General features: G+C 43.2%; 1 protein-coding gene across 1 annotated transcript; it reads right to left on the reverse strand.

Annotated features, from left to right (window-relative positions):
* Positions 1 to 24,899: 24,899 nt before the first annotated feature.
* LOC123049786 (ethylene-responsive transcription factor ERF039) lies at positions 24,900 to 26,008 on the reverse strand. The gene has a single exon (XM_044472660.1). It carries the CDS (start codon positions 25,904 to 25,906, stop codon positions 25,262 to 25,264), a length of 645 nt encoding a protein of 214 aa, XP_044328595.1. The 5' UTR covers positions 25,907 to 26,008; the 3' UTR covers positions 24,900 to 25,261.
* Positions 26,009 to 26,228: the final 220 nt, after the last annotated feature.

The following is a 26,228-nucleotide window of genomic DNA, read 5'->3' on the forward strand; positions in this document are numbered from 1 at the left end:
TGCATACTCAGGGAGAACACTTATAGCTTGAAATTTTAGTAAGGGATCATCTTATAAAGCTACCGCCGAACTAATCAAAATAAGATGTATAAAAGATAAACATCACATGCAATCGAAATATGTGACATGATATGGCCATCATCATCTTGTGCCTTTGATCTCCATCTGCAAAGTACTGTTATGATCTCCATTGTCACCGGCATGACACCATGATCTCCATCATCTTGATCTTTATCAATGTGTCGTCACATGGTCGTCTCGCCAACTATTGTTTTTGCAATATTGCCATCACATAGCGATAAAGTAAAGCAATCATATGGTGCTTGCATCTTATGCAATAAAAAGACAACCATAAGGCTCCTGCCAGTTGCCGATAACTTGAACAAAACATGATCATCTCATACAACAATTTATTTCTCATCATGTCTTGACCATATCACATCACAACATGCCCTGCAAAAACAAGTTAGACGTCCTCTACTTTTTTGTTGCAAGTTTTACGTGGCTGCTACAGGCTGAGCAAGAATCGGTCTTACCTACGCATCAAAACCACAATGATTTTCGTCAAGTATGTGCTGTTTTAACCTTCAACAAGGACCGGGCGTAGCCACACTTGATTCAACTAAAGTTGGAGAAACTGACACCCGCCAGCCACCTGTGTGCGAAGCACGTCGGTAGAACTAGTCTCGCGTAAGCGTACACGTAATGTCGGTCTGGGCCGCTTCATCCAACAATACCGCCGAATCAAAGTATGACATGCTGGTAAGCAGTATGACTATTATCGCCCACAACTCACTTCTGTTCTACTCGTGCATATAATGTCTATGCATAGACCTGGCTCGGATGCCACTGTTGGGGAACGTAATAATTTCAAAAAAAATCCTACGCACACGCAAGATCATGGTGATGCATAGCAACGAGAGGGGAGGGTGTTATCCACGTACCCTCATAGACCGTAAGCGGAAGCGTTATGACAACGCGGTTGATGTAGTCGTACGTCTTCACGATCCTAGCACCGAAGGTACGGCAGCTCCGCGATCTGCACACATTCGGCTCAGTGACATCCCATGAACTCACGATCCAGTAGAGTGTCGAGGGAGAGTTTCGTCAGCACGATGCTACCTCTTGAGCACTGCGTTGGTTTTCCCTTGAAGAGGAAAGGGTGATGCAGCAAAGTAGCGTAAGTATTTCCCTCAGTTTTTGAGAACCAAGGTATCAATCCAGTAGGAGGCCACGCACGAGTCCCTCGCACCTACACAAACAAATAAATCCTCGCAACCAACGCGATAAGGGGTTGTCAATCCCTACACGGTCACTTACGAGTGTGAGATCTGATGGATATGATAAGATAATATTTTTGGTATTTTTGTGATAAAGATGCAAAGTAAAGAAAGTAAAATAAAAACGGCTATGGAAATAGCTTGTTGTTGGGAGTTTAATATGATGGAAAATAGACCCGGGGGCCATAGGTTTCACTAGTGGCTTCTCTCAAGAGCATAAGTATTTTACGGTGGGTGAACAAATTACTGTTGAGCAATTGACAGAATTGAGCATAATTATGAGAAAATCTAGGTATGATCATGTATACAGGCATCACGTCTGAGACAAGTACACCGACTCCTGCCTGCATCTACTACTATTACTCCACACATCGACCGCTATCCAGCATGCATCTAGAGTATTAAGTTCATAAGAACAGAGTAATGCTTTAAGCAAGATGACATGATGTAGAGGGATAAACTCATGCAATATGATGTAAACCCCATCTTGTTATCCTCGATGGCAACAATACAATACGTGCCTTGCTGCCCCTACTGTCACTGGGAAAGGACACCGCAAGATTGAACCCAAAGCTAAGCACTTCTCCCATTGCAAGAAAGATCAATCTAGTAGGCCAAACCAAACTGATAATTCGAAGAGACTTGCAAAGATAACCAATCATACATAAAAGAATTCAGAAGATTCAAATATTGTTCATAGATAAACTTGATCATAAACCCACAATTCATCGATCTCAACAAACACACCGCAAAAGAAGATTACATCGAATAGATCTCCACAAGAGAGGGGGAGAACATTGTATTGAGATCCAAAAAGAGAGAAGAAGCCATCTAGCTAATAAATATGGACCCGAAGGTCTGAGGTAAACTACTCACACTTCATCGGAGAGGCTATGGTGTTGATGTAGAAGCCCTCCGTGATCGATGCCCCTCCGGCGGAGCTCCGGAACAGGCCCCAAGATGGGATCTCACGGGTACAGAAGGTTGCGGTGGTGGAATTAGGTTTTTAGCTCCATATCTGGTAGTTTGGGGGTACGTAGGTATATATAGGAGGAAGAAGTACATCGGTGGAGCAACGTGGGGCCCACGAGGGTGGAGGGCGCGCCCAGGGGGGTAGGCGCGCCCCTACCTCGTGGCTTCCTGGTAGCTTTCTTGACGTAGGGTCCAAGTCCTCTGGATCATGTTCGTTCCGAAAATCACGTTCCCGAAGGTTTCATTCCGTTTGGACTCCGTTTGATATTCTTTTTCTGCGAAACTCTGAAATAGGCAAAAAAGAGCAATTCTGGGCTGGGCATCCGGTTAATAGGTTAGTCCCAAAAATAATATAAAAGTGTATATAAAGCCCAATAATGTCCAAAACAGAATATAATATAGCATGGAACAATCAAAAATTATAGATACGTTGGAGACGTATCAAGCATCCCCAAGCTTAATTCCTGCTCGTCCTCGAGTAGGTCAATGATAAAAACAGAATTTTTGATGTGGAATGCTACTTGGCATAATTTCAATGTAATTCTTCTTAATTGTGGTGTGAATATTCAGATCCGAAAGATTCAAGATAAAAGTTCAATATTGACATAAAAATAATAATACTTCAAGCATACTAACTAAGCAATTATGTCCTCCCAAAATAACATGGCCAAAGAAAGTTCATCCCTACAAAATCATATAGTTTAGTCATGCTCCATTTTCGTCACACAAGAATGCTCTCATCATGCACAACCCCGATGACAAGCCAAGCAATTGTTTCATACTTTAGTAATCTCAAACTTTTTCAACTTTCACGCAATACATGAGCGTCAGCCATGGATATAGGACTATGGGTGGAATAGAATATAATGATGGGGGTTATGTGGAGAAGAAAAAAAAGGAGAAAGTCTCACATCAACGAGGCTAATCAATGAGGTATGGAGATGCCCATCGATTGATGTTAATGCAAGGAGTAGGGATTGCCATGCAACGGATGCATTAGAGTTATAAATATATGAAAGCTCAACAAAAGAAACTAAGTGGGTGTGCATCCAACTTGCTTGCTCACGAAGACCTAGGGCACTTGAGGAGGCCCATTGTTGGAATATACAAGCCAAGTTCTATAATTAAAAATTCCCACTAGTATATGAAAGTGACAAAACAAGAGACTTTCTATCATGAAGATTATGGTGCTACTTTGGAGCACAAGTGTGGTAAAAGGATAGTAACATTGTCCCTTCTCTCTTTTTCTCTCATTTTTTGGGGCCTTCTTCCTTTTTTATGGCCTTTCTATTTTTTTATTCCTCACTTGGGACAATGCTATAGAAAATGATGATCATCACACTTCTATTTATTTACAACTCAATGATTACAACTCGATACTAGAACAAAGTATGACTCTATATGAATGCCTCCGGCGGTGTACCGGGATATGCAATGAACCAAGAGTGACATGTATGAAAATTATGAATATTGGCTTTGCCACAAATACTATGTCAACTACATGATCATGCAAAGCAATATGACAATGATGAACGTGTCATGATAAACGGAACGGTGGAAAGTTGCATGGCAATATATCTCGGGGTGGCTGTTTTGAGGAAGATATAAGGAGGTTTATGTGTGAAAGAGCGTATCATGTCACGGGTTTTGGATGCACCGGCAAAGTTTGCACCAACTCTCAATGTGAGAAAGGGCAATGCACGGTACCGAAGAGGCTAGCAATGATGGAAAGGTGAGAGTGCGTATAATCCATGGACTCAACATTAGTCATAAAGAACTCACATACTTATTGCAAAAATCTACAAGTCATCAAAAACCAAGCACTACGCGCATGCTCCTAGGGGGATAGATTGGTAGGAAAAGACCATCGCTCGTCCCTGACCGCCACTCATAAGGAGGACAATCAAAGAACACCTCATGTTTCAAATTTGTTACATAATGTTTACCATACGTGCATGCTACGGGACTTGCAAACTTCAACACAAGTATTTCTCAAATTCACAACTACTCAACTAGCACAACTTTGATATCACTACCTCCATGTCTCAAAACAATCATCAAGCATCAAACTTCTCTTAGTATTCAACACACTCATAAGAAAGTTTTTACTAGTCTTGAATACCTGGCATATTAGGATTATTTAAGCAAATTACCATGCTATTTAAGACTCTCAAAATAATCTAAGTGAAGCATGAGAGATCAATAGTTTCTATAAAACAAATCCACCACCGTGCTCTAAAAGATATAAGTGAAGTACTAGAGCAAAAACTATATAACTCAAAAGATATAAGTGAAGCACATAGAGTATTCTAATAATTTCCAAATCATGTGTCTCTCTCTCAAAAGGCGTGTACAGCAAAGATGATTGTGGTAAACTAAAAAGCAAAGACTCAAATCATACAGGACGCTCCAAGCAAAACACATATCATGTGGTGAATAAAAATATAGCTCCAAGTAAAGTTACCGATGGAAGTAGACGAAAGAGGGGATGCCTTCCGGGGCATCCCCAAGCTTTGGCTTTTAGGTGTCCTTAGATTATCTTGGGGGTGCCATGGGCATACCCAAGCTTAGGCTCTTGCCACTCCTTGTTCCATAATCCATCAAATATTTTACCCAAAACTTGAAAACTTCACAACACAAAACTTAGCAGAAAATCTCGTGAGATCCGTTAGCGAAAGAAAACAAAAGACCACTTCAAGGTACTGTAATGAACTCATTATTTATTTATATTGGTGTTAAACCTACTGTATTCCAACTTCTCTATGGTTTATTAACTATTTTACTAGCCATAGATTCATCAAAATAAGCAAACAAAACAGGAAAAACAGAATCTGTCAAAAACAGAACAGTCTCTAGTAATCTGTAACTAACGCAAACTTCTGGAACTCCAAAAATTCAACAAAAAAAGGACGACCTATACAATTTGTTTATTGATCATAAGAAATTGGAATCAATATTTTATCACGTTCTGGTAATTTTTAAAAATTATTTTCATGAACAGAAAGTTTCTGGAATTTACAGCAAGATCAAATAACTATCATCCAAGAAGATCCTATAGGTTTAGCTTGGAACAAACACTAATTAAAATATAAAAACACATCTAACCAGAGGCTAGAACAAATATTTATTCCTAAACATAAGCAAAAAGCAAAAAACTAAAAATAAAATTGGGTTGCCTCCCAACAAGCGCTATCGTTTAACGCCCTTAGCTAGGCATAATAGCAAGGATAGATCTAGGTATTGCCATCTTTGGTAGGCAAATCTTTAATAAGACATCTACCACCCTTAGGAGTTTCTTTCTTTTTATTTATTATCAAACTTCTAGGCATAAAATCGAAAAATTCATTTGTAGCAAATGGTTCCTTAATGATAGCAAAAAGATTGGGATGAATAATTATAGATTTGAGATCCGCAGTTTCCTTACTAGAGGATTCACCCTTGTTTTTAGGAAAATACATAAGCTTGGCAATTTTAGTTGGAGGACTCGGAGTATTCTTTACGGAAGAAAAAGCGGTTCCCAAGTTGGTAATGATACCCTCAAGTTTATCGATTCTATTGGAATCTTGATTTATTCTTTCATTAACTATGGGTTCCTTCTCCTTAATATTTTTCAAAGTGACTCCTACTTTAGATCCATATTGGGTAATTTGGTTGGGGATCTTTCTATCCAGATTTTCAATTAACTCTACGGTAGCAACTTTATTTTCAATAATTTCAAGTCTTTGCATTACATGCTCCAAAGTCAACATAGTTCCATTAACCAAAAGAGGTGGTGAGCCAAACAAATCTATCATAGCATTATAAGAATCAAAAGTATGGCTTCCCAAGAAATTCCCTCCGGTAATGGTATCAAGGATATATCTGTACCAAGGAGTAGCGCCTACATAAAAATTGCGAAGAAGAACGGAACTAGATTGCTTCCTGGTAGATTTATTTTGAGCATTGCAAATTCTATACCAAGCATCTTTTAGATTTTCTCCCTCCCTTTGCTTAAAATTTAGAACTTCATTCTCGGGAGACAACGGAGAAGAGAGAGGACTAGTCATAACGACAAGCAAACGGAAAAGAGGCAAAAGGAAAAGAGAGGGCGAATAAAACAGCAAGGGTGAAGTGGGGGAGAGAAAAACGAGAGGCAAATGGCAAATATGTAATGCGGGAGATAAGGGTTTGTGATGGGTACTTGGTATGTTGACTTTTGCGTAGACTCCCCAGCAAACGGCGCCAGAAATGGCTCGTTGTCGGGAGTCCAAATCTTGACTTGACCTTGCGTAAGCCTCCGCGGCAACGGCGCCAGAAATCCTTCTTGCTACCTCTTGAGCATTGCATTGGTTTTCCCTCGAAGAGGAAAGGGTGATGCAGCAAAGTAGCGTAAGTATTTCCCTCAGTTTTTGAGAACCAAGGTATCAATCCAGTAGGAGGCCACACACGAGTCCCTCACACCTACACAAACAAATAAATCCTCGCAACCAACACGATAAGGGGTTGTCAATCCCTACACGGTCACTTACGAGAGTGAGATCTGATAGATATGATAAGATAATATTTTTGGTATTTTTGTGATAAAGATGCAAAGTAAAGAAAGTAAAATAAAAATGGCAATGGAAATAGCTTGTTGTTGGGAGTGTAATATGATGGAAAATAGACACCGGGGCCATAGGTTTCACTAGTGGCTTCTCTCAAGAGCATAAGTATTTTACGGTGGGCGAACAAATTACTGTTGAGCAATTGACAGAATTTAGCATAGTTATGAGAATATCTAGGTATGATCATGTATATAGGCATCACGTCCGAGACAAGTAGACCGACTCCTGCCTGCATCTACTACTATTACTCCACACATCGACCGCTATCCAGCATCCATCTAGAGTATTAAGTTCATAAGAACAGAGTAATGCTTTAAGCAAGATGACATGATGTAGAGGCATAAACTCATGCAATATGATGTAAACCCCATCTTGTTATCCTCGATGGCAACAATACTATACGTGCCTTGCTGCCCCTACTGTCACTGGGAAAGGACACCGCAAGATTGAACCCAAAGCTAAGCACTTCTCCCATTGCAAGAAAGATCAATCTAGTAGGCCAAACCAAACTGATAATTCGAAGAGACTTGCAAAGATAACCAATCATACATAAAAGAATTCAGAAGATTCAAATATTGTTCATAGATAAACTTGATCATAAACCCACAATTCATCGGTCTCAACAAACACACCGCAAAAGAAGATTACATCGAATAGATCTCCACAAGAGAGGGGGAGAACATTGTATCGAGATCCAAAAAGAGAGAAGAAGCCATCTAGCTAATAACTATGGACCCGAAGGTCTGAGGTAAACTACTCACACTTCATCGGAGAGGCTATGGTGTTGATGTAGAAGCCCTCCGTGATCGATGCCCCCTCCGGCGGAGCTCCGGAACAGGCCCCAAGATGGGATCTCATGGGTACAGAAGGTTGCGGCGGTGGAATTAGGTTTTTGGCTCCGTATTTGGTAGTTTGGGGGTACGTAGGTATATATAGGAGGAAGAAGTACGTCGGTGGAGCAACGTGGGGCCCACGAGGGTGGAGGGTGCGCCCAGGGGGGTAGGCGCCCCCTACCTCGTGGCTTCCTAGTAGCTTTCTTGACGTAGGGTCCAAGTCCTCTGGATCATGTTCGTTCCAAAAATCACGTTCCCGAAGGTTTCATTACGTTTGGAGTCCGTTTGATATTCTTTTCCTGCGAAACTCTGAAATAGGCAAAAAATAACAATTCTTGGCTGGGCCTCCGGTTAATAGGTTAGTCCCAAAAATAATATAAAAGTGTATAGTAAAGCCCAATAATGTCCAAAACAGAATATAATATAGCATGGAACAATCAAAAATTATAGATAGGTTGGAGACGTATCACACAACGGCGTGATGACGGTAATGATGAAGCTACTAGCGCAGGGCTTCGCCTAAGCACTACGACGATATGACCGAGGTGGATTATGGAGGAGGGGGGCACGACACACGGCTAAGAGATTGTGTCTATGGGGTGCCCCCCTCCCCCGTATATAAAGGAGTGGAGGGGGGAGGGCCGGCCCTCCTATGGCGCGCCCCATGGGGAGTCCTACTCCCACCGGGAGTAGGATTCCCCCCTTCCCTAGTTGGACTAGGAGTGGAAGGGGAAGAGAGGGGGAAGGAAAGGGGGCGCCGCCCCCCCTTCCTAGTCCAATTTTCGGACCAGAGGAGGAGGGGGCGTGCGGTCTGCCCTGGCTGCCCCTCTCTCTCACCACTAAGGCCCATTGGGGCCCATATACTCCCCGGGGGGTTCCGGTAACCCCCCGGTACTCCGGTATATGCCCGAACTCTCTCGAAACCTTTCCGATGTCCAAACATAGTCATCCGATATATCGATCTTTATGTCTCGACCATTTTGAGACTCCTCGTCATGTCCGTGATCATATCCGGGACTCCGAACTACCTTCGGTACATCAAAACACATAAACTCATAATACCGATCGTCACCGAACGTTAAGCGTGCGGACCCTACGGGTTCGAGAACTATGCAGACATGACCGAGACACGTCTACGGTAATAACCAATAGCGGAACCTGGATGCTCATATTGGCTCCCACATATTCTACGAAGATCTTTATCGGTCAAACCGCATAACAACATACGTTATTCCCTTTGTCATCGGTATGTTACTTGCCCGAGATTCGATCGTCGGTATCATCATACCTAGTTCAATCTCGTTACCGGCAAGTCTCTTTACTCGTTCCATAACACATCACCCGCAACTAACTCATTAGACACATTGCTTGCAAGGCTTATAGTGATGTGCATTACCGAGAGGGCCCAGAGACACCTCTCCGATACACGGAGTGACACATCCTAATCTCGATCTATGCCAACCCAACAAACACCTTCGGATACACCTGTAGAGCATCTTTATAATCACCCAGTTACGTTGTGACGTTTGATAGCACACAAGGTGTTCCTCCGGTATTCAAGAGTTGCATGATCTCATAGTCAGAGGAACATGTATAAGTCATGAAGAAAGAAATAGCAATAAAACTCAACGATCATAATGCTAAGCTAACGGATGGGTCTTGTCCATCACATCATTCTCTAATGATGTGATCCCGTTCATCAAATGACAACACATGTCTATGGTCAGGAAACATAACCATCTTTGATTAACGAGCTAGTCAAGTAGAGGCATACTAGGGATGCTCTGTTTTGTCTATGTATTCACACATGTACTAAGTTTCCGGTTAATACAATTATAGCATGAATAATAAACATTTATCATGATATAAGTAAATATAAATAACAACTTTATTATTCCCTGTAGGTCATATTTCCTTCAACGGTGGTCTGGCCCCTTGGTGTTTCTTGGCTTTTTTCTGTTAAGTCTTTATACTCCAAGTTTATTGATGACACCCCCTCTAATAGGTTTAGACCTATCTGGCATGCCCGCATTCCCCCCAAGGTGAAGATCCTTCTATGGCAAGCCTTCAGAGGTCGCCTGCCTGTGGCTGATCAAATTCGCAAGCGCAATGGCCCGGGCTCTGACAGATGTGCGCTGTGGGGAGACATGGAGGACACGAACCACATTTTTTCCATTGTGTCTTGGCCAAGTTGATCTGGTGTGGCTTTAGATCTTAGCTTCAGGTATCTTGGCATCCTTCATCTTTTGCTGATCTTAGGGCTCTCTCTAGTGTCCTGGTTGGGGTCACCAAACAGTTGTTTTGGGTCGGCCTAGCGGCGGTGTGCTGGTCCTTGTGGACGACTAGGAACAAGTTTACTATCGAACATGTTTTTCCTGCTAAACCTGTTGTGCTTATTTAAATCGTGCATGTTCCTGGAGTAGTGGAGATCATTGACTAAGACGGAAGACCGCGATGCTTTCGACCTCTTATCTTCCAAATTCGGGCTTCGGCGTCTTCTATCTCGCGGCAGGAGCCAGGTGGCTAGGTGTCTTGGGCGACCTTTTAGACCTCTGGAATGTCTTCGTTTGAGTCTCTGTTCGTTCTAGTAGTTCCGGCCTGTGTGTCGTGGTTGTGGCCTGTGCGCCCTGTAATCCGTACTTTATTTGGCCCTGGTTCTGGCCGGCTGTCTGTCTAACTGTCTGCAGTTTGGTTGCTATGTACGCTGCCTGGTGGCTTTATTTATAAAGTCGGGCTGATGCCTTTCCTCTATAATGTAATGGGGAATCACTGCCATTCAACTTCATTGTCAACGGTCATGAGTAAAACATGGGGTACTACCTTGTCGATGGTATCTATCTTCAGTGGGCGGCGTTTGTGAAGACCATATCTGATCTCCACGGCAAAAAAAGTCACTTTGCAACGATGCAATAAATAGCTAGGAAGGGTGTGGAGAGGGCATTCAGAGTGCTCCAAACTCGCTGGGGAATTGTTTGTGGAGTTGCAGTGATGTAGGAATCATAGACTTTGTGGCAGTTGATGACATGTTGCGTCATTTTGCACAATATAATTGTCGAGGATGAAGGTGAAGGGGCAGTACCAACCCATGATTTTGACAAGCCTGGAGAACTGATACGTCTCCAACGTATCTATAATTTTTTATTGTTCCATGCTATATTATATTCTGTTTTGGACATTATTGGGCTTTATTATACACTTTTATATTATTTTTGGGACTAACCTATTAACCGGAGGCCCAGCCCAGAATTGCTGCTTTTTGCCTATTTCAGAGTTTCGCAGAAAAAGAATATCAAACGAGTCCAAACGGAATGAAACCTTCGGGAACGTGATTTTCGGAATGAACGTGATCCAGAGGACTTGGACCCTATGTCAAGACATCAACCAGGAAGGCACGAGGTAGGGGGCGCGCCCTCCACCCTCGTGGGGCCCATGTTGCTCCACCGACGTACTTCTTCCTCCTATGTTGACCTACGTACCCCCAAACTACCAGATACGGAGCCAAAAACCTAATTCCACCGCCGCAACCTTATGTACCTGTGAGATCCCATCATGGGGCCTTTTCCGGAGCTCCGCCGGAGGGGGCATCGATCACGGAGGGCTTCTACATCAACACCATAGCCTCTCCGATGATGTGTGAGTAGTTTACCTCAGACCTTCGGGTCCATAGTTATTAGCTAGATGGCTTCTTCTCTCTCTTTGGATCTCAATACAATGTTCTTCCCCTCTCTTGTGGAGATCTATTCGATGTAATCTTCTTTTGCGGTGTGTTTGTTGAGATCGATGAATTGTGGGTTTATGATCAAGTTTATCTATGAACAATATTTGAATCTTCTCTGAATTCTTTTATGTATGATTGGTTATCTTTGCAAGTCTCTTCGAATCATCAGTTTGGTTTGGCCTACTAGATTGATCTTTCTTGCAATGGGAGAAGTGCTTAGCTTTGGGTTCAATCTTGCGGTGTCCTTTCCCAGTGACAGTAGGGGCAGCAAGGCACGTATTGTATTGTTGCCATCGAGGATAACAAGATGGGGTTTATATGATATTGCATGAGTTTATCCCTCTACATCATGTCATATTACTTAAAGTGTTACTCTGTTCTTTTGAACTTAATACTCTAGATGCATGCTGGATAGCGGTCGATGTGTGGAGTAATAGTAGTAGATGCAGGCAGGAGTCGGTCTACTTGTCGGGGATGTGATGCCTATATACATGATCATACCTAGATATTCTCATAACTATGCTCAGTTCTGTCAATTGCTCAACAGTAATTTGTTTACCCACCGTAATACTTATGCTCTCGAGAGAAGCCACTAGTGAAACCTATGGCCCCCGGGTCTATTTTCCATCATATTAATCTTCCAACACTTAGCTATTTTTATTGCCTTTTATTTTACTTTGCATCTTTATAATAAAAATACCAAAAATATTATCGTACCATATCTATCAGATCTCACTTTCGTAAGTGACCGTGAAGGGATTGACAACCCCATTTATTGCGTTGGTTGCGAGGATTTTATTTTTTTGTGTAGGTGCGAGGGACTCGTGCGTGGCCTCCTACTAGATTGATACCTTGGTTCTCAAAAACAGAGGGAAATACTTACACCGCTTTACTGCATCACCCTTTCCTCTTCAAGGGAAAACCAACGCAGTGCTCAAGAGGTAGCAAGAAGGATTTCTGGCGCCATTGCCGGGGAGTCTACGCAAAAGTCAACATACCAAGTACCTATCACAAACCCTTATCTCCCGCATTACATTATTTGCCATTTGCCTCTCGTTTTCCTCTCCCCCACTTCACCCTTGCCGTTTTATTCGCCCTCTCTTTTCCGTTCGCCTCTTTTTCACGTGCTTCTTGTTTGCTCGTGTGTTGGATTGCTTGCTTGTCACGATGGCTCAAGATAGTACCAAATTGTGTGACTTTACCAATACCAACAACAATGATTTCCTTAGAACTCTGATTGCTCCTCTTACCGATACTGAATCTTGTGAAATTAATGTTGCTTTCTTGAATCTTGTCATGAAAGATCAATTCGTCGGCCTTCCTTGTGAAGATGCCGCTACTCATCTAAATAGCTTCGTTGATTTGTGTGATATGCAAAAGAAGAAAGATGTGGACAATGATATTGTTAAATTGAAGCTCTTTCCTTTTTCGCTTAGGGATCGTGCTAAAGCTTGGTTTTCGTCTTTGCCTAAAAATAGTATTGATTCTTGGAATAAGTGCAAAGATGCTTTTATCTCTAAGTATTTTCCTCCCGCTAAGATCATCTCTCTTAGAAATGATATCATGAATTTTAAGCAACTTGATCATGAACATGTTGCACAAGCTTGGGAGAGGATGAAATTAATGATACGTAATCGCCCTACACATGGTTTGAATTTGTGGATGATTATACAAAATTTTTATGCCGGATTGAATTTTGCTTCTAGAAATCTTTTAGATTCGGCCGCGGGAGACACTTTTATGGAAATCACTTTAGGAGAAGCTACTAAAATCCTAGGTAATATTATTGTTAATTATTCTCAATGGCACACTGAAAGATCTACTAGAAGAAAGTGCATGCGATAGAAGAAATTAATGTTTTGAGTGGAAAGATGAATGAACTTATGAAATTATTTGCTAATAAAAGTGTTTCTTCTGATCCTAACGATATGCCTTTGTCTACTTTGATTGAGAATAATAATGAATCTATGGATGTGAATTTTGTTGGTAGGAATAATTTTGGTAACAACGCGTATAGAGGAAACTTTAATCCTAGGCCGTATCCTAGTAATTCCTCTAATAATTATGGTAATTCCTACAACAATTCTTATGGAAATTTTAATAAGATGCCCTCTGAATTTGAGACTAGTGTTAAGGAGTTTATGAATTCGCAAAAGAATTTCAATGCTTTGCTTGAAGAAAAATTGCTTAAAGTTGATGAATTAGCTAGGAACGTTGATAGAATTTCTCTTGATGTTGATTCTTTGAAACTTAGATCTATTACACCTAAGCATGATATCAATGAGTCTCTCAAGGCCATGAGAATTTCCATTGATGAGTGCAAAGAAAGAACCGCTAGGATGCGTGCTAAGAAATATTGTTTTGTGAAAGCGTGTTCTTCTAGTTTCTATGAAAACAAAGATGAAGATCTAAAAGTTATTGATGTGTCCCCTATTAAATCTTTGTTTTGCAATATGAATCTTGATAATGATGGGACTGAATATGATCCACCTTTACCTAGAAGGCGTTCCAAAAATTCGGAGTTTTTAGATCTTGATGTAAAAATTGGTAAAGTTGGATTGGAGAGATCAAAACTCTAGATATTAATGAACCCACTATTTTGGATTTCAAGGATTTTAATTATGATAATTGCTCTTTGATAGATTGTATTTCCTTGTTGCAATCCGTGCTAAATTCTCCACATGCTTATAGTCAAAATAAAGCCTTTACCAAACATATCGTAGATGCTTTGATGCAATCTTATGAAGAAAACTTGAGTTGGAAGTTTCTATCCCTAGAAAACTTTATGATGAGTGGGAACCTACTATTAAAATTAAAATCAAAAATCATGAATGCTATGCTTTGTGTGATCTGGGTGCTAGTGTTTCCACGATTCCAAAGACTTTGTGTGATTTGCTAGGTTTCCGTGATTTTGATGATTGCTCTTTAAACTTGCACCTTGCGGATTCCACCATTAAGAAACCTATGGGAATAATTAATGATGTTTTTATTGTTGCAAATAGGAATTATGTGTCCGTAGATTTTATTGTTCTTGATATAGATTGCAATCCTTCATGTCCTATTATTCTTGGTAGACCTTTCCTTAGAACGATTGGTGCAATTATTGATATGAAGGAAGGGAATATTAGATTTCAATTTCCGTTAAGAAAAGGCATGGAACACTTCCCTAGAAAGAAAATAAAATTACCTTATGAATCTATTATGAGATACACTTATGGATTGCCTACCAAAGATGGCAATACCTAGATCTATCCTTGCTATTATGCCTAGCTAGGGGTGTTAAACGATAGCGCTTGTTGGGAGGCAACCCAATTTATTTTTTAGTTTTTTGCTTTTCGCTTCTGTTTAGGAATAAATATTTTATCTAGCCTCTGGTTAGATTTGTTTTTATGTTTTAATTAGTTTTAGTGCCAAGCTTAACCTATAGGATCTTCTTGGATGATAGTTATTTGATCTTGCTGAAAATTCCAGAAACTTTCTGTTCACGAAAATAATTGTTAAAAATCAACAGAACGTGATAAAATATTGATTCCAATTGCTTCTGATCAATTAATAAATTTTCTAGGTCTTCCTATTTTGGCTGAATTTTTGGAGTTCCAGAAGTTTGCGTTATTTACAGATTACTACAGACTGTTCTGTTTTCGACAGATTCGGTTTTTCCTATGTTGTTTGCTTATTTTGATAAATCTATGGCTAATAAAATAGTTTATAAACCATAGAGAAGTTGGAATACAGTAGGTTTAACACCAATATAAATAAATAATGAGTTCATTACAGTAACTTGAAGTGGTGTTTTGTTTTCTTTCGCTAACGGAGCTCACGACATTTTCTGTTAAGTTTTGTGTTGTGAAGTTTTCAAGTTTTGGGTGAAAGATTTGATGGATTATGGAACAAGGAGTGGCAAGAGCCTAAGCTTGGGTATGCCCATGGCACCCCAAGATAATCTAAGTACACCTAAAATCCAAAGCTTGGGGATGCCCCGGAAGGCATCCCCTCTTTCGTCTACTTCCATCAGTAACTTTACTTGGAGCTATAATTTTATTCACCACATGATATGTGTTTTGCTTGGAGCGTATTGTATTATTTGAGTCTTTGTTTTTTAGTTTACCACAATCATCCTTGATGTACACACCTTTTGAGAGAGACACACATGATTCGGAAATTATTAGAATACTCTACGTGCTTCACTTATATTTTTTGAGCTATATATTTTTGCTCTAGTGCTTCACTTATATCTTTTAGAGCACGGCGGTGGATTTGTTTTATAGAAACTATTGATCTCTCATGCTTCACTTATATTATTTTGAGAGTCTTAAAATAGCATGGCAATTTGCTTTAATTATAATATCATGATAAATTTGATGCTTGATAATTGTTTTGAGATATAAAGGTGGTAATATCATGGTTGTGCTAGTTGAGTAATTGTGGAATTGAAAAATACTTGTGTTGGAGTTTGTGATTCCCGTAGCATGCATGTATGGTGAACCGTTATGCAACGAAGTCGGAGTATGAGGTATTTATTGATTGTCATCCTTTGTGTGGCGATCGGGATCACGCGATGGTCAACTCCTACCAACCCTTCCCCTAGGAGCATGCGTAGTAGTACTTTGCTTTGAGGGCTAATAAATTTTTGCAATAAGTATATGAGTTCTTTATGACTAATGTGAGTCCATGGATTATACACACACTTACCTTTCCGCAATTTTCTAGCCTCTTCGGTACCGTGCATTGCCCTTTCTCACCTTGAGAGTTGGTGCAAACTTCGCCGATGCATCCAAACCCCGTGATATGATACACTCTATCACACATAAACCTCCTTATATCTTCCTCAAAACAGCCACCATACCTACCTATTATGGCATTTCCATAGCCATTCCGAGATATATTGCCATGCAACTTTCCATCGTTTCGTTTATGATGAAACGCTCCATCATTGTCATATTGCCTTGCATGATCATGTAGTTGACATTGTATTTCTGGCAAAGCCAACATTCATAATTCTTTCATAGATGTCGCTCTTAATTCATTATCCCGGTATACCGCCGGAGGCATTTACATAGAGTCATATTTTGTTCTAAGTATTGAGTTGTAAGTAAATAAAAGTGTGATGATCATCATTATTAGAGCATTGTCCCAAGTGAGAAAAGGATGATGGAGACTATGATTCCCCCACAAGTCGCGATGAGACTCCGGACTAAAAAAAAGAGGCCATAAAAAAGAAGAGAAAAGGCCCAAATAAAAAAATATGAGAGAAAAAGAGAGAAGGGACAATGTTACTATCCTTTTACCACACTTGTGCTTCAAAGTAGCACCGTGATCTTCATGATAGAGAGTCTCTCATTTTGTCGCTTTCATATACTAGTGGGAAATTTCATTATAGAACTTGGCTTGTATATTCCAATGATGGGCTTCCTCAAAATGCCCGAGGTCTTCGTGAGCAAGCAAGTTGGATGCACACCCACTTAGTTTCTTTTGTTTGAGCTTTCATACACTTATAGCTCTAGTGCATCCGTTGGATGGCAATCCCTACTCCTTGCATTGACATCAATTGATGGGCATCTCCATAGCCCGTTGATTAGCCTCGTTGATGTGAGACTTTCTCCTTTTTAGTCTTCCCACATAACCCCTACCATTATACCTTATTCCACCATAGTGCTATATCCATGGCTTGCGCTCATGTATTGCGTAAGAGTTGAAAAGGCTGAAGCGCGTTAAAAAGTATGAACCAATTGCTTGGTTAAAACCGGGGTTGTACATGATATGGATATTTTGTGTGGGGAAGATGGAGCATAGCTGGACTATATGATGTTGTAGGGATAACTTGCTTTGGCTATGTTATTTTGATAAGACATAATTGCTTGGTTAGCATGCTTGAAGTATTATTATTTTTATGTCAACATTAAACTTTTATCTTGAATCATATTAAATCTGAACATTCGTGCCACAATAAGAAGAATTACATTGAAATTATGCTAAGTAGCATTCCACATCAAAAATCTATTTTTATCATTTACCTACTCGAGGACGAGCAGGAATTAAGATTGGGGATGCTTGATACGTCTCCAACGTATCTATAATTTTTGATTGTTCCATGCTATATTATATTCTGTTTTGAACATTATTGGGCTTTATTATACACTTTTATATTATTTTTGGGACTAACCTATTAACCGGAGGCCCAGCCAGAATTGTTGTTTTTTGCCTATTTCAGAGTTTCGCAGAAAAAGAATATCAAACGGAGTCCAAACGGAATGAAACCTTCGGGAACGTGATTTTCGGAACGAACGTGATCCAGAGGACTTGGACCCTACGTCAAGACATCAACTAGGAAGGCACGAGGTAGGGGGCGCGCCTACACCCTGGGCGCGCCCTCCACCCTCGTGGGGCCCACGTTGCTCCACCGACGTACTTCTTCCTCCTATATATACCTACGTACCCCCAAACTACCAGATACGGAGCCAAAAACCTAATTCCACTGCCGCAACCTTCTGTACCCGTGAGATCCCATCTTGGGGCCTTTTCCGGAGCTCCGCCGGAGGGGGCATCGATCACGGAGGGCTTCTACATCAACACCATAGCCTCTCCGATGATGTGTGAGTAGTTTACCTCAGACCTTCGGGTCCATAGTTATTAGCTAGATGGCTTCTTCTCTCTCTTTGGATCTCAATACAATGTTCTCCTCCTCTCTTGTGGAGATCTATTCGATGTAATCTTCTTTTGCGGTGTGTTTGTTGAGATCGATGAATTGTGGGTTTATGATCAAGTTTATCTATGAACAATATTTGAATCTTCTCTGAATTCTTTTATGTATGATTGGTTATCTTTGCAAGTCTCTTCGAATTATCAGTTTGGTTTGGCCTACTAGATTGATCTTTCTTGCAATGGGAGAAGTGCTTAGCTTTGGGTTCAATCTTGTGGTGTCCTTTCCCAGTGACAGTAGGGCAGCAAGGCACGTATTGTATTGTTGCTATCGAGGATAACAAGATGGGGTTTATATCATATTGCATGAGTTTATCCCTCTACATCATGTCATCTTACTTAAAGTGTTACTCTGTTCTTTTGAACTTAATACTCTAGATGCATGCTGGATAGCGGTCGATGTGTGGAGTAATAGTAGTAGATGCAGGCAGGAGTCGGTCTACTTGTCGCGGACGTGATGCCTATATACATGATCATACCTAGATATTCTCATAACTATGCTCAATTCTGTCAATTGCTCAGCAGTAATTTGTTTACCCACTGTAATACTTATGCTCTCGAGAGAAGCCACTAGTGAAACCTATGGCCCCCGGGTCTATTTTCCATCATATTAATCTTCCAACACTTAGCTATTTTTATTGCCTTTTATTTTACTTTGCATATTTATAATAAAAATACCAAAAATATTATCTTATCATATCTATCAGATCTCACTTTCGTAAGTGATCGTGAAGGGATTGACAACGCCTTTATTGCGTTGGTTGCGAGGATTTTATTTGTTTGCGTAGTTGCGAGGGACTCGTGCGTGGCCTCCTACTGGATTGATACCTTGGTTCTCAAAAACTGAGGGAAATACTTACGCTGCTTTACTGCATCACCCTTTCCTCTTCAAGGGAAAACCAACGCAGTGCTCAAGAGGTAGCAAGAACAAGCAGTCCACATCCCGGAGCAACAAGATGCAAATCAACTTATCAATTTTCTGCAGATGCATCATAATCTTTGAGGTCTTCGGGTGCACAGGTAGATACTTAATGATCTTGTGGAGCATACGTGGACCTGCAATGGCAACCAATAAACCGTGCGCTTAAAATAAATTTAATGTTCGAACTATGTATTTTCGCTGCCAACAATTGTTGTTTACGTACAATATTCACTAGTATGATGAACTTGCATGGATTTGCATGAATTAAAGGGTTTCAATTTGAGGAGTGTGGCTGTCTGACAAGCAATATGAGGGGTCTTCTGACGTCCGCGGTCGGGCCCTGGCGTGTCCGTGGATGTTTAGGGGGGGGGGGGGCGGATTTGCCAAGTCCGGATGTAGATGCTCTCACAACCCATTTTATAACCATTGTACCGGTGACTATTCACCCCACCACCACTGGGTCGTCGACGGGGCCAATGACGTCCCCTATTTTCCAATGCAAAAGGCGAGGGAGCATGATGTTCTTGCAACCCTAGTGTAGAGGGCAGAAGAACAAGGGTTTATTAAAGGTGTTCTTCCAAGTTTGTATGATGAGGGTCTGAGTATATTGCAATACGCGGACGGTACTATATTCTGTTTTAAAGATAACCTTGAGGGGACTAGAAATATCATAGTCATTCTATATGTTTTCGAGCACATGATTGGGTTTGAAATTAACTTTCTAAAAAGTGAAAAAAATTGGTGAGGCATGGGACAAAAAGAATGTCTATGATCGTATTTTTACATGTGCAACTCGGGACTTCCCCTTCAGATATTTATATATTTCCTTCCATTTAAAAAACACTTTAATGTTGGCTGGAAGCCAACTGAGGAGAAAATTTGAAAAAGGGGGCAGCTTCCTGGCAAGGGGTTTGCTTGATATGGATGGTAGGCTTACACTGACATAAACTTCTTTGAGTAGCGTCCCCAATCATATGCTTTTTTTCGTCTTCTTTCGTCCTCGAGTTCTTTGGCCAGATAAGGACGCGTTCGTAAATTCCATTTAGTTAACTGGCTTGGTGTTTGTCAAGCCATATATCAAGAAAAATCTTTGAATAAGAAAACCTTGTCTCAATGTGAACCTCCTCCAGCAAATTCTCATTTCCAGAATGGTTTAATGATTATTAAAAATAATCTTTACCAACTTAAACACAACGGATAGAATAGTTGGTGAAGACCGATGGTGCAGATTCCCGTAGGTAGGTTTCAACCTCCCAACCCCGACAATTTTCTCCTCAAACTATGATCAAAAGGATGTTCCCTGTATCGATATCCATACATACGAGATCTACACTTCACAAGGGCTTCGCCATGCAAAATGGAACCATGTTTGAGAACTAGGGGTGTGGTGGACCAGCTTTTCGGCCTGGAGCAATTCGCATGGACAGAGAGACAAAGTTAGCACTTTGCTCAGATGCGTTTGAGGGGCTGTCCCCTCACAAATTTACAGGGGAAAGGGAAGGAGGCCAACTTGGAGTGCTCCCTCCCTAGGTGGAACGCCACAAGGGGTGGGTTGCTTCACAAATCCTAGGTCGCATCTAGGAGGCTTGGCCTCCAAGCCAAAGGGGAGCACCCCACTCATGGGCCAATAGGACCATGTTGCTTCCCCCTACTTGGGCCTACCCAAAAGGGGTAGCCCATCGTGCCTTGCATATATTTTTGGGAGGCGGAACCCTCCTTGACCTTCTGGTGATTTTCCGGTCTCCTGGGACTTTCCCGGTTTTCTGAAACTTCTTTGGTGTTCTCCGAAACACTTCCGGTTCTCTATTCAAAACATTTTTTATCTTCCCAAAACTTTTCCAGTGAGTTTCTCTCAAGCTCCTAACACTTCTGGTACTCAACAAACTGGTGAACCTTATGCTTCTGATCCCGTAGGTTCGGTAAACTGTAGACATGACCCGAAAGTCCTTCCGGTCAATAATCAATAGCGGGATCTGGGCATCCATTTTGACTCCTACACTTATACGAATAAATTATTTTGTTTTCGCACATCATTCATTTTGCTTCATGATACTTAACAAAACCTGAGGCGAGACTTTGGGTATCCGTGTGAAGCAACAACTTGATTACTATACCAAGTTATCCTCGTTACAGGTTTTGTTCCTTTTTCTGATTTACGTATTCCAGCATCCCCATGATCAATCATGCTTTTTCTGGTAAGACGATGATGGATACCAAAATACCGAGAGGGCCCGAAGAATATCTCTTCATCGTTGGAGGCGCAAATCTCAATCTTGAGCTATCAAGTCCCTCGGCATACTTTTTCCGATGCACATGAAAGTTGTTGTTATAATCACCATATTACGGAGAACGTTTGACGAACCACAAACTACACCGTCCGACATGAAGGTACTCAATACTATTATGGTCTAAGTAACCGAGCATACGTTAACAATTGCATGTATATACTTAAAACACTATGACGATGTGATCTTGATGTTTATCATTTAGTTGGGTGTATCCAGCATAGTTCTGCCAACAATGTGCTCCCATTGTTATCGACGTCCTTGTTACTTGAAAATTGCCCTATGATAAGGAAAATGGGCGCATCATGCAACACATGAGCTAGTCCTAGGGGCGAGACTAGGGAACTACTTGGTGTTTATGTTTTCACACGTGCAACTGGGTTTTTCTGTGAATCTCATATTCAACAACAAATGTAGTTATAGCATGGAACGTAAACATTAATTACGAACATGGAAAAAATAACATTGTTATTGCCTCTAGGGCATATTTCCTTCAATAGGTGGCTATGGTTTGGTCGCTCGCGGGGGGCTTCATGGTGGCGTAGGGGAATGGGGCTCCTTCGGCTAACATTGGCCATGGCACTAGTTCATGCCTCCCGCCTGCTTACTCTCTTTGGGAAAGACGACAAGAGGGAGCCGGTGAGGTGGGCTGAGCCTGCTGAAGAGTTAGGTGAGGCCGAGTGGCGTTATGCTTAGCGGTTCTCGCTTTTAGAATATGGTTGGGCCGACTAGGTTTCGGTTTAAAAGGCTTTTCCCTTTTTCTTTTTATAGAATTAGGGAATATGATAGATATGGAATTATTTGGAGGGCCAAATAATTTTCAAATGAGATGAAATTCTTATGGTGGTCTTTCTGACATTCAAAGCTACACTAAAATTTCCAAAAAATTGATAAGGATTTGAATTTAAATCAGGGAAATGATATAACGGTGGTTTGAACTAGAGGTATGAGAAAGAAGTGTGCTAAATTTCCAAAAATTTACGATAGCTCTAATATGACAAAAGAACACCATGTGCCAAGTTTGGGAGTGAGTCTTGAGGGTAGTAGCAATATTAATTCAGGGTTGCAATAATAAAAATGATGTGGGATTAACATGAACATGTTAAATTAATGATATTCATTGGTGGCATGATGTCATGATGATACAGAAGAACAAACGTGCAAAGTGGTTAGGATATTACTCTGTGGCGACTTCGTCACTCTCAAGATGATGTAACGGCTCCGTCTCTCGGAGGCGCTCATAGGGAAGTGATCTACACGCTCTTATATTTGTTTACGAAGGAAGTATTTAAGATCCAGCTCAGTCTTGTTTTCCGGCCAAAATACGTATCAATTACTTGCCTCACTAATCTTAATGCATTTGATCTTTGCATCATCGGCGCAACTGGTCGTCTAGTGTACTTAACCTAAAACAATACCCATGTGAAACGGTACTATCAGGAGCTAGAGTACAACACAGCAGAATATTTGAAGGTACAGGAAAAACTTTATTATTGCCTTTTTTATAACCGTTTTATTGTATTATTGCTCTTTTCCCTTTTTTCTTGGCGAGCAGAGAGAGCCTTCTTCTTCTTTTTCAGGCGAGGAGTGAAAGCAACAACGTGAAACGCAAAACAATCGAGAATGCAAAAGGAGCGATTTGTGGGAGAAAAGGAAAAAGAAAAAGAAAAGGGAAGAAAAGGAAGGAAAGTTTTTTCGGACCTGCCTGTGCGTAACGTGCCCAATACTCCAAGGTAACAGGCCGGGACTAGCGTCGAGCGCGGACTTTATTCCGCCCTTTTCCGCTGTGGCATGTGATTTTCTCATCACTATTGCTTGGGGCGCAGAACAGTCGAGTAGAGAAGCATCAATCCATGTTGCTGCGGCCTTGTTATCTCGTGCCGCCACGCCTGACGGAATATTCCTCGCAGTCCACACATCCCAATCTACCTCTTCTAATACCGGCAGAATGCAATGTATATACTCCTGTATAATCATTTATTAGCTAGAAAAAAGGAGTATATGCGTTGTATATTTGTACCTGAACTCTGCTTGAATCTGGAAAGTACGGGTCGTGTACGCGAGCGAGACAGCAACAGACTTGCCCTTGACTCAAGCGTGGTGGCTGCGAGAATCCGACAGGCCCTGAGGCTGACCGCCCAGTTCATGATCGCCTCGAGAGCCGCCAAGGTTACGTGCACACCTACCACTGTGCGCCCGTGCATGGATTCGCCGCGGCGAAAGCCCTCTGGTTCTGCAGAGGGAGGCGGGAATTATTTACGTTTTCGTCAAATCAAATCACGGTTGTTTGTTCACACGCCACCCCTTAATTAGCTGCGGCGTGCTAATCAAACTCAAAGTACTCCCTTAATTTCCGAGTAACTGCTAAGTTAGGTGCCACTTTGGTCCTGGCCTCGGCGCAAGGACGTTTATATAGGACTAGAGCAAAAGGGTCACGCTATCAATCACTTTTTTTTCTGGCTGTTGAAAAGAAAAGAGGTCACGCCACGATGTCATCAATCCCTGAGGCCTCATCGTCTCATGCATGCCTGAGGCGGCAAAACAAAAGGTGATGGGATTAAAGAAAGAAAGGCGCAGCCGTAGGACAAGCTCGCTAGCTGGCTGGCTGGCCGTGTTGTACTGGTACTTGGCCTCTACGATCTCATCAAGTTAAGTCAAGCTAACCCCTGGGACAAGCTGTCCCGTCAGTTAGCTAGCCCGGTGCACGGGAGGGTGCTGTCCTGGCGCACGGGACGGGTCCTCCCCTTTTGCACCGAGGACGCCCGGCCGGCCGGCCGGCTGGCAAGTGGCAGGCGCCGCGCGCGGCCACATGCCCACATTGGCGCCTGCAGTGCACTGCATTTACGTGCCTTTGGTCCGTCGCCCTGGCCTGCCCTGCGCATGCTGCCCGCTGCCACCGCTCCTGCGCGGCATGGCATGGCGCCGCGGATAAGCGAAGCCCCTGGAGCTAGCGAGCTGCTACAGTGCGCGCCACGCGCACGCGGAGACGGCACGGGCACGGGCACGGGCACGGGGCAGCGCCCTCCGCTGGCTCTCGGTCCCGGTGCCGGTTTTGGACGGGCTCGTACGTGCGCGGGCGGCGCTGCCCTCGAGGCTTTTGCCTCGCTCGGAGCCGGAGCCGGAGCGCGACGGCGGCGCGCGGGGATCCGTAGCCCCACCGCGGGCCGGGCCGGGGTCGCGGGGGTTTGACGAGAACGGACATCAATAACTTTCTTTTTTTCTCTCTTCTTACAGTAACCCGGGAACCCGTTTTTTCACGCGGCAACCATCGCTTTCCCTCCCGGTGGCACAGCGCGCCGCAGCTTTCAAGCCATTGTAGACTTGTCGTACCACCGCCACTGCAGCGCCGCGCCAAGCAAAATCAATCAATGGTTTTCGGTGCTCGTAGGCCTGTGGAGCTGCGTGCGTTGCATGGCCTTGACGAGGACGAATCCTACCGTTGCGTGGGCCGCTAGCGATGAGGACCGGAGAGTAAAATGGAATTGCTTAAATGTCGCTCTCCCCTTGTCAAGTCAGGAAAAGTATGCATAAATATCGCTGTCAATTTGGTTCATATCTCGCGAGATCGCCCTTTTACCGCTAAACAAACAAAATAAAACATAAAGGGTAAGGTAAGATAAGATGCTTGTTAATTATACATATTCTTGTCCCCCAAATCAAGCAAGGCCGGGAGGAAAAGAAACTAACTTTATACAGTCTCGCATCCTAATTTTGGTAAAGGAAAAGTAAAAACGCAGCAAGAGGAGGCAGAGGGAACCGGAAACAGAACTTGGAAAAGAAGAAAGGAAAAACACAGCAGAGCAGCACCGGACGGACGGAGGAAGACGACGACGTCCTAGATAGATAGTAATAAGAAGATTGACGGAACGAGGTGCATTTCCATGTCTCTGATCGGTCCAATCCCGAAGTAGTAAGAGCCATGTGTGAAGCGACTGGAACGGTGGGAACCTTCTGCTGCAGCGACGATGATCAGTACTCCCACAGGAGTGGCTCCTCGAGGCGGAACACGCCGGCGCCGACGATGTCCTCGTCGACCACCCAGGACGACGCGCACGGGAGGCCCGCCGAGGCCTCATATCTCAGGTCCAGGAGCAGGTCGGGAAGGTCGAACAGGGCGTCTTCTGGGTCCGGGACCGGTTCGGCGTGCGGCGGAGGCGGAGGCGGCGGCGAGGCGGCGCTGGCGTCGGAGCCGCTGTCGGGGCTCTTGGCATTGGCACTGGCGCCGCAGGGGAAGTCGGCGGAGGCGGCGAGTATGGCGGCCGCCTGGACGTCCTTGGGCGCGGCGCTGGCCGGGCGGGGCAGCAGGTGCGCCAGGTCCGGGAAGTTGAGGTGGGCGGCGCGGCCCTTGATGGCGAGCGTGGCCACGTCGTGGGCGCGCGCGGCCATCTCCGCGGTGGCGAAGGTGCCGAGCCAGATGCGCGACTTCTTGCGGGGCTCCCTGATCTCGGACACCCACTTGCCCCAGCTCCGCATGCGCACGCCGTGGTAGGTCGGGTGCCGGCTGTCCTTGCGCGGCCGCTTGTTCGCGGCGAGAGACGAAGACGACGACGATGAAGACGAGGAGGAGGTGGCCGTTGGGGAGGTCGGGGAGCCGGGCTCGGCGATGTCGTCCATGGCCGCGGCGGTGGTGGTGGAGGAGTAGGTAGGCAGGGCAGGGCAGGGGTGAGCAGGGGAGAGTGGTCGAGTGCCGAGTGGAGGTTGGAGGGGAATAGCGGGGTTTTATGGTGCGGCCGCGCAGGTGGCGACGTGGCGCGGTCGAGAAAATTGCGGGGAAAAACAATCGGAAGTGCTGAAATTTGAACCCATGGGTAAGGAAAGATCTCTCGCCCGGCTGGAGAGCACAGGGTTTTCTTGGACAAGACAGCTTACTTCACGCGCCTCTGGGATTATTCTCTTCGAGAAGCGTTCATTGAACCGGATCACCCAGGGGGGCGGG

Source organism: Triticum aestivum, chromosome 2D (genome assembly GCF_018294505.1).
Source record: "Triticum aestivum cultivar Chinese Spring chromosome 2D, IWGSC CS RefSeq v2.1, whole genome shotgun sequence".
Lineage (NCBI taxonomy): Eukaryota > Viridiplantae > Streptophyta > Magnoliopsida > Poales > Poaceae > Triticum > Triticum aestivum.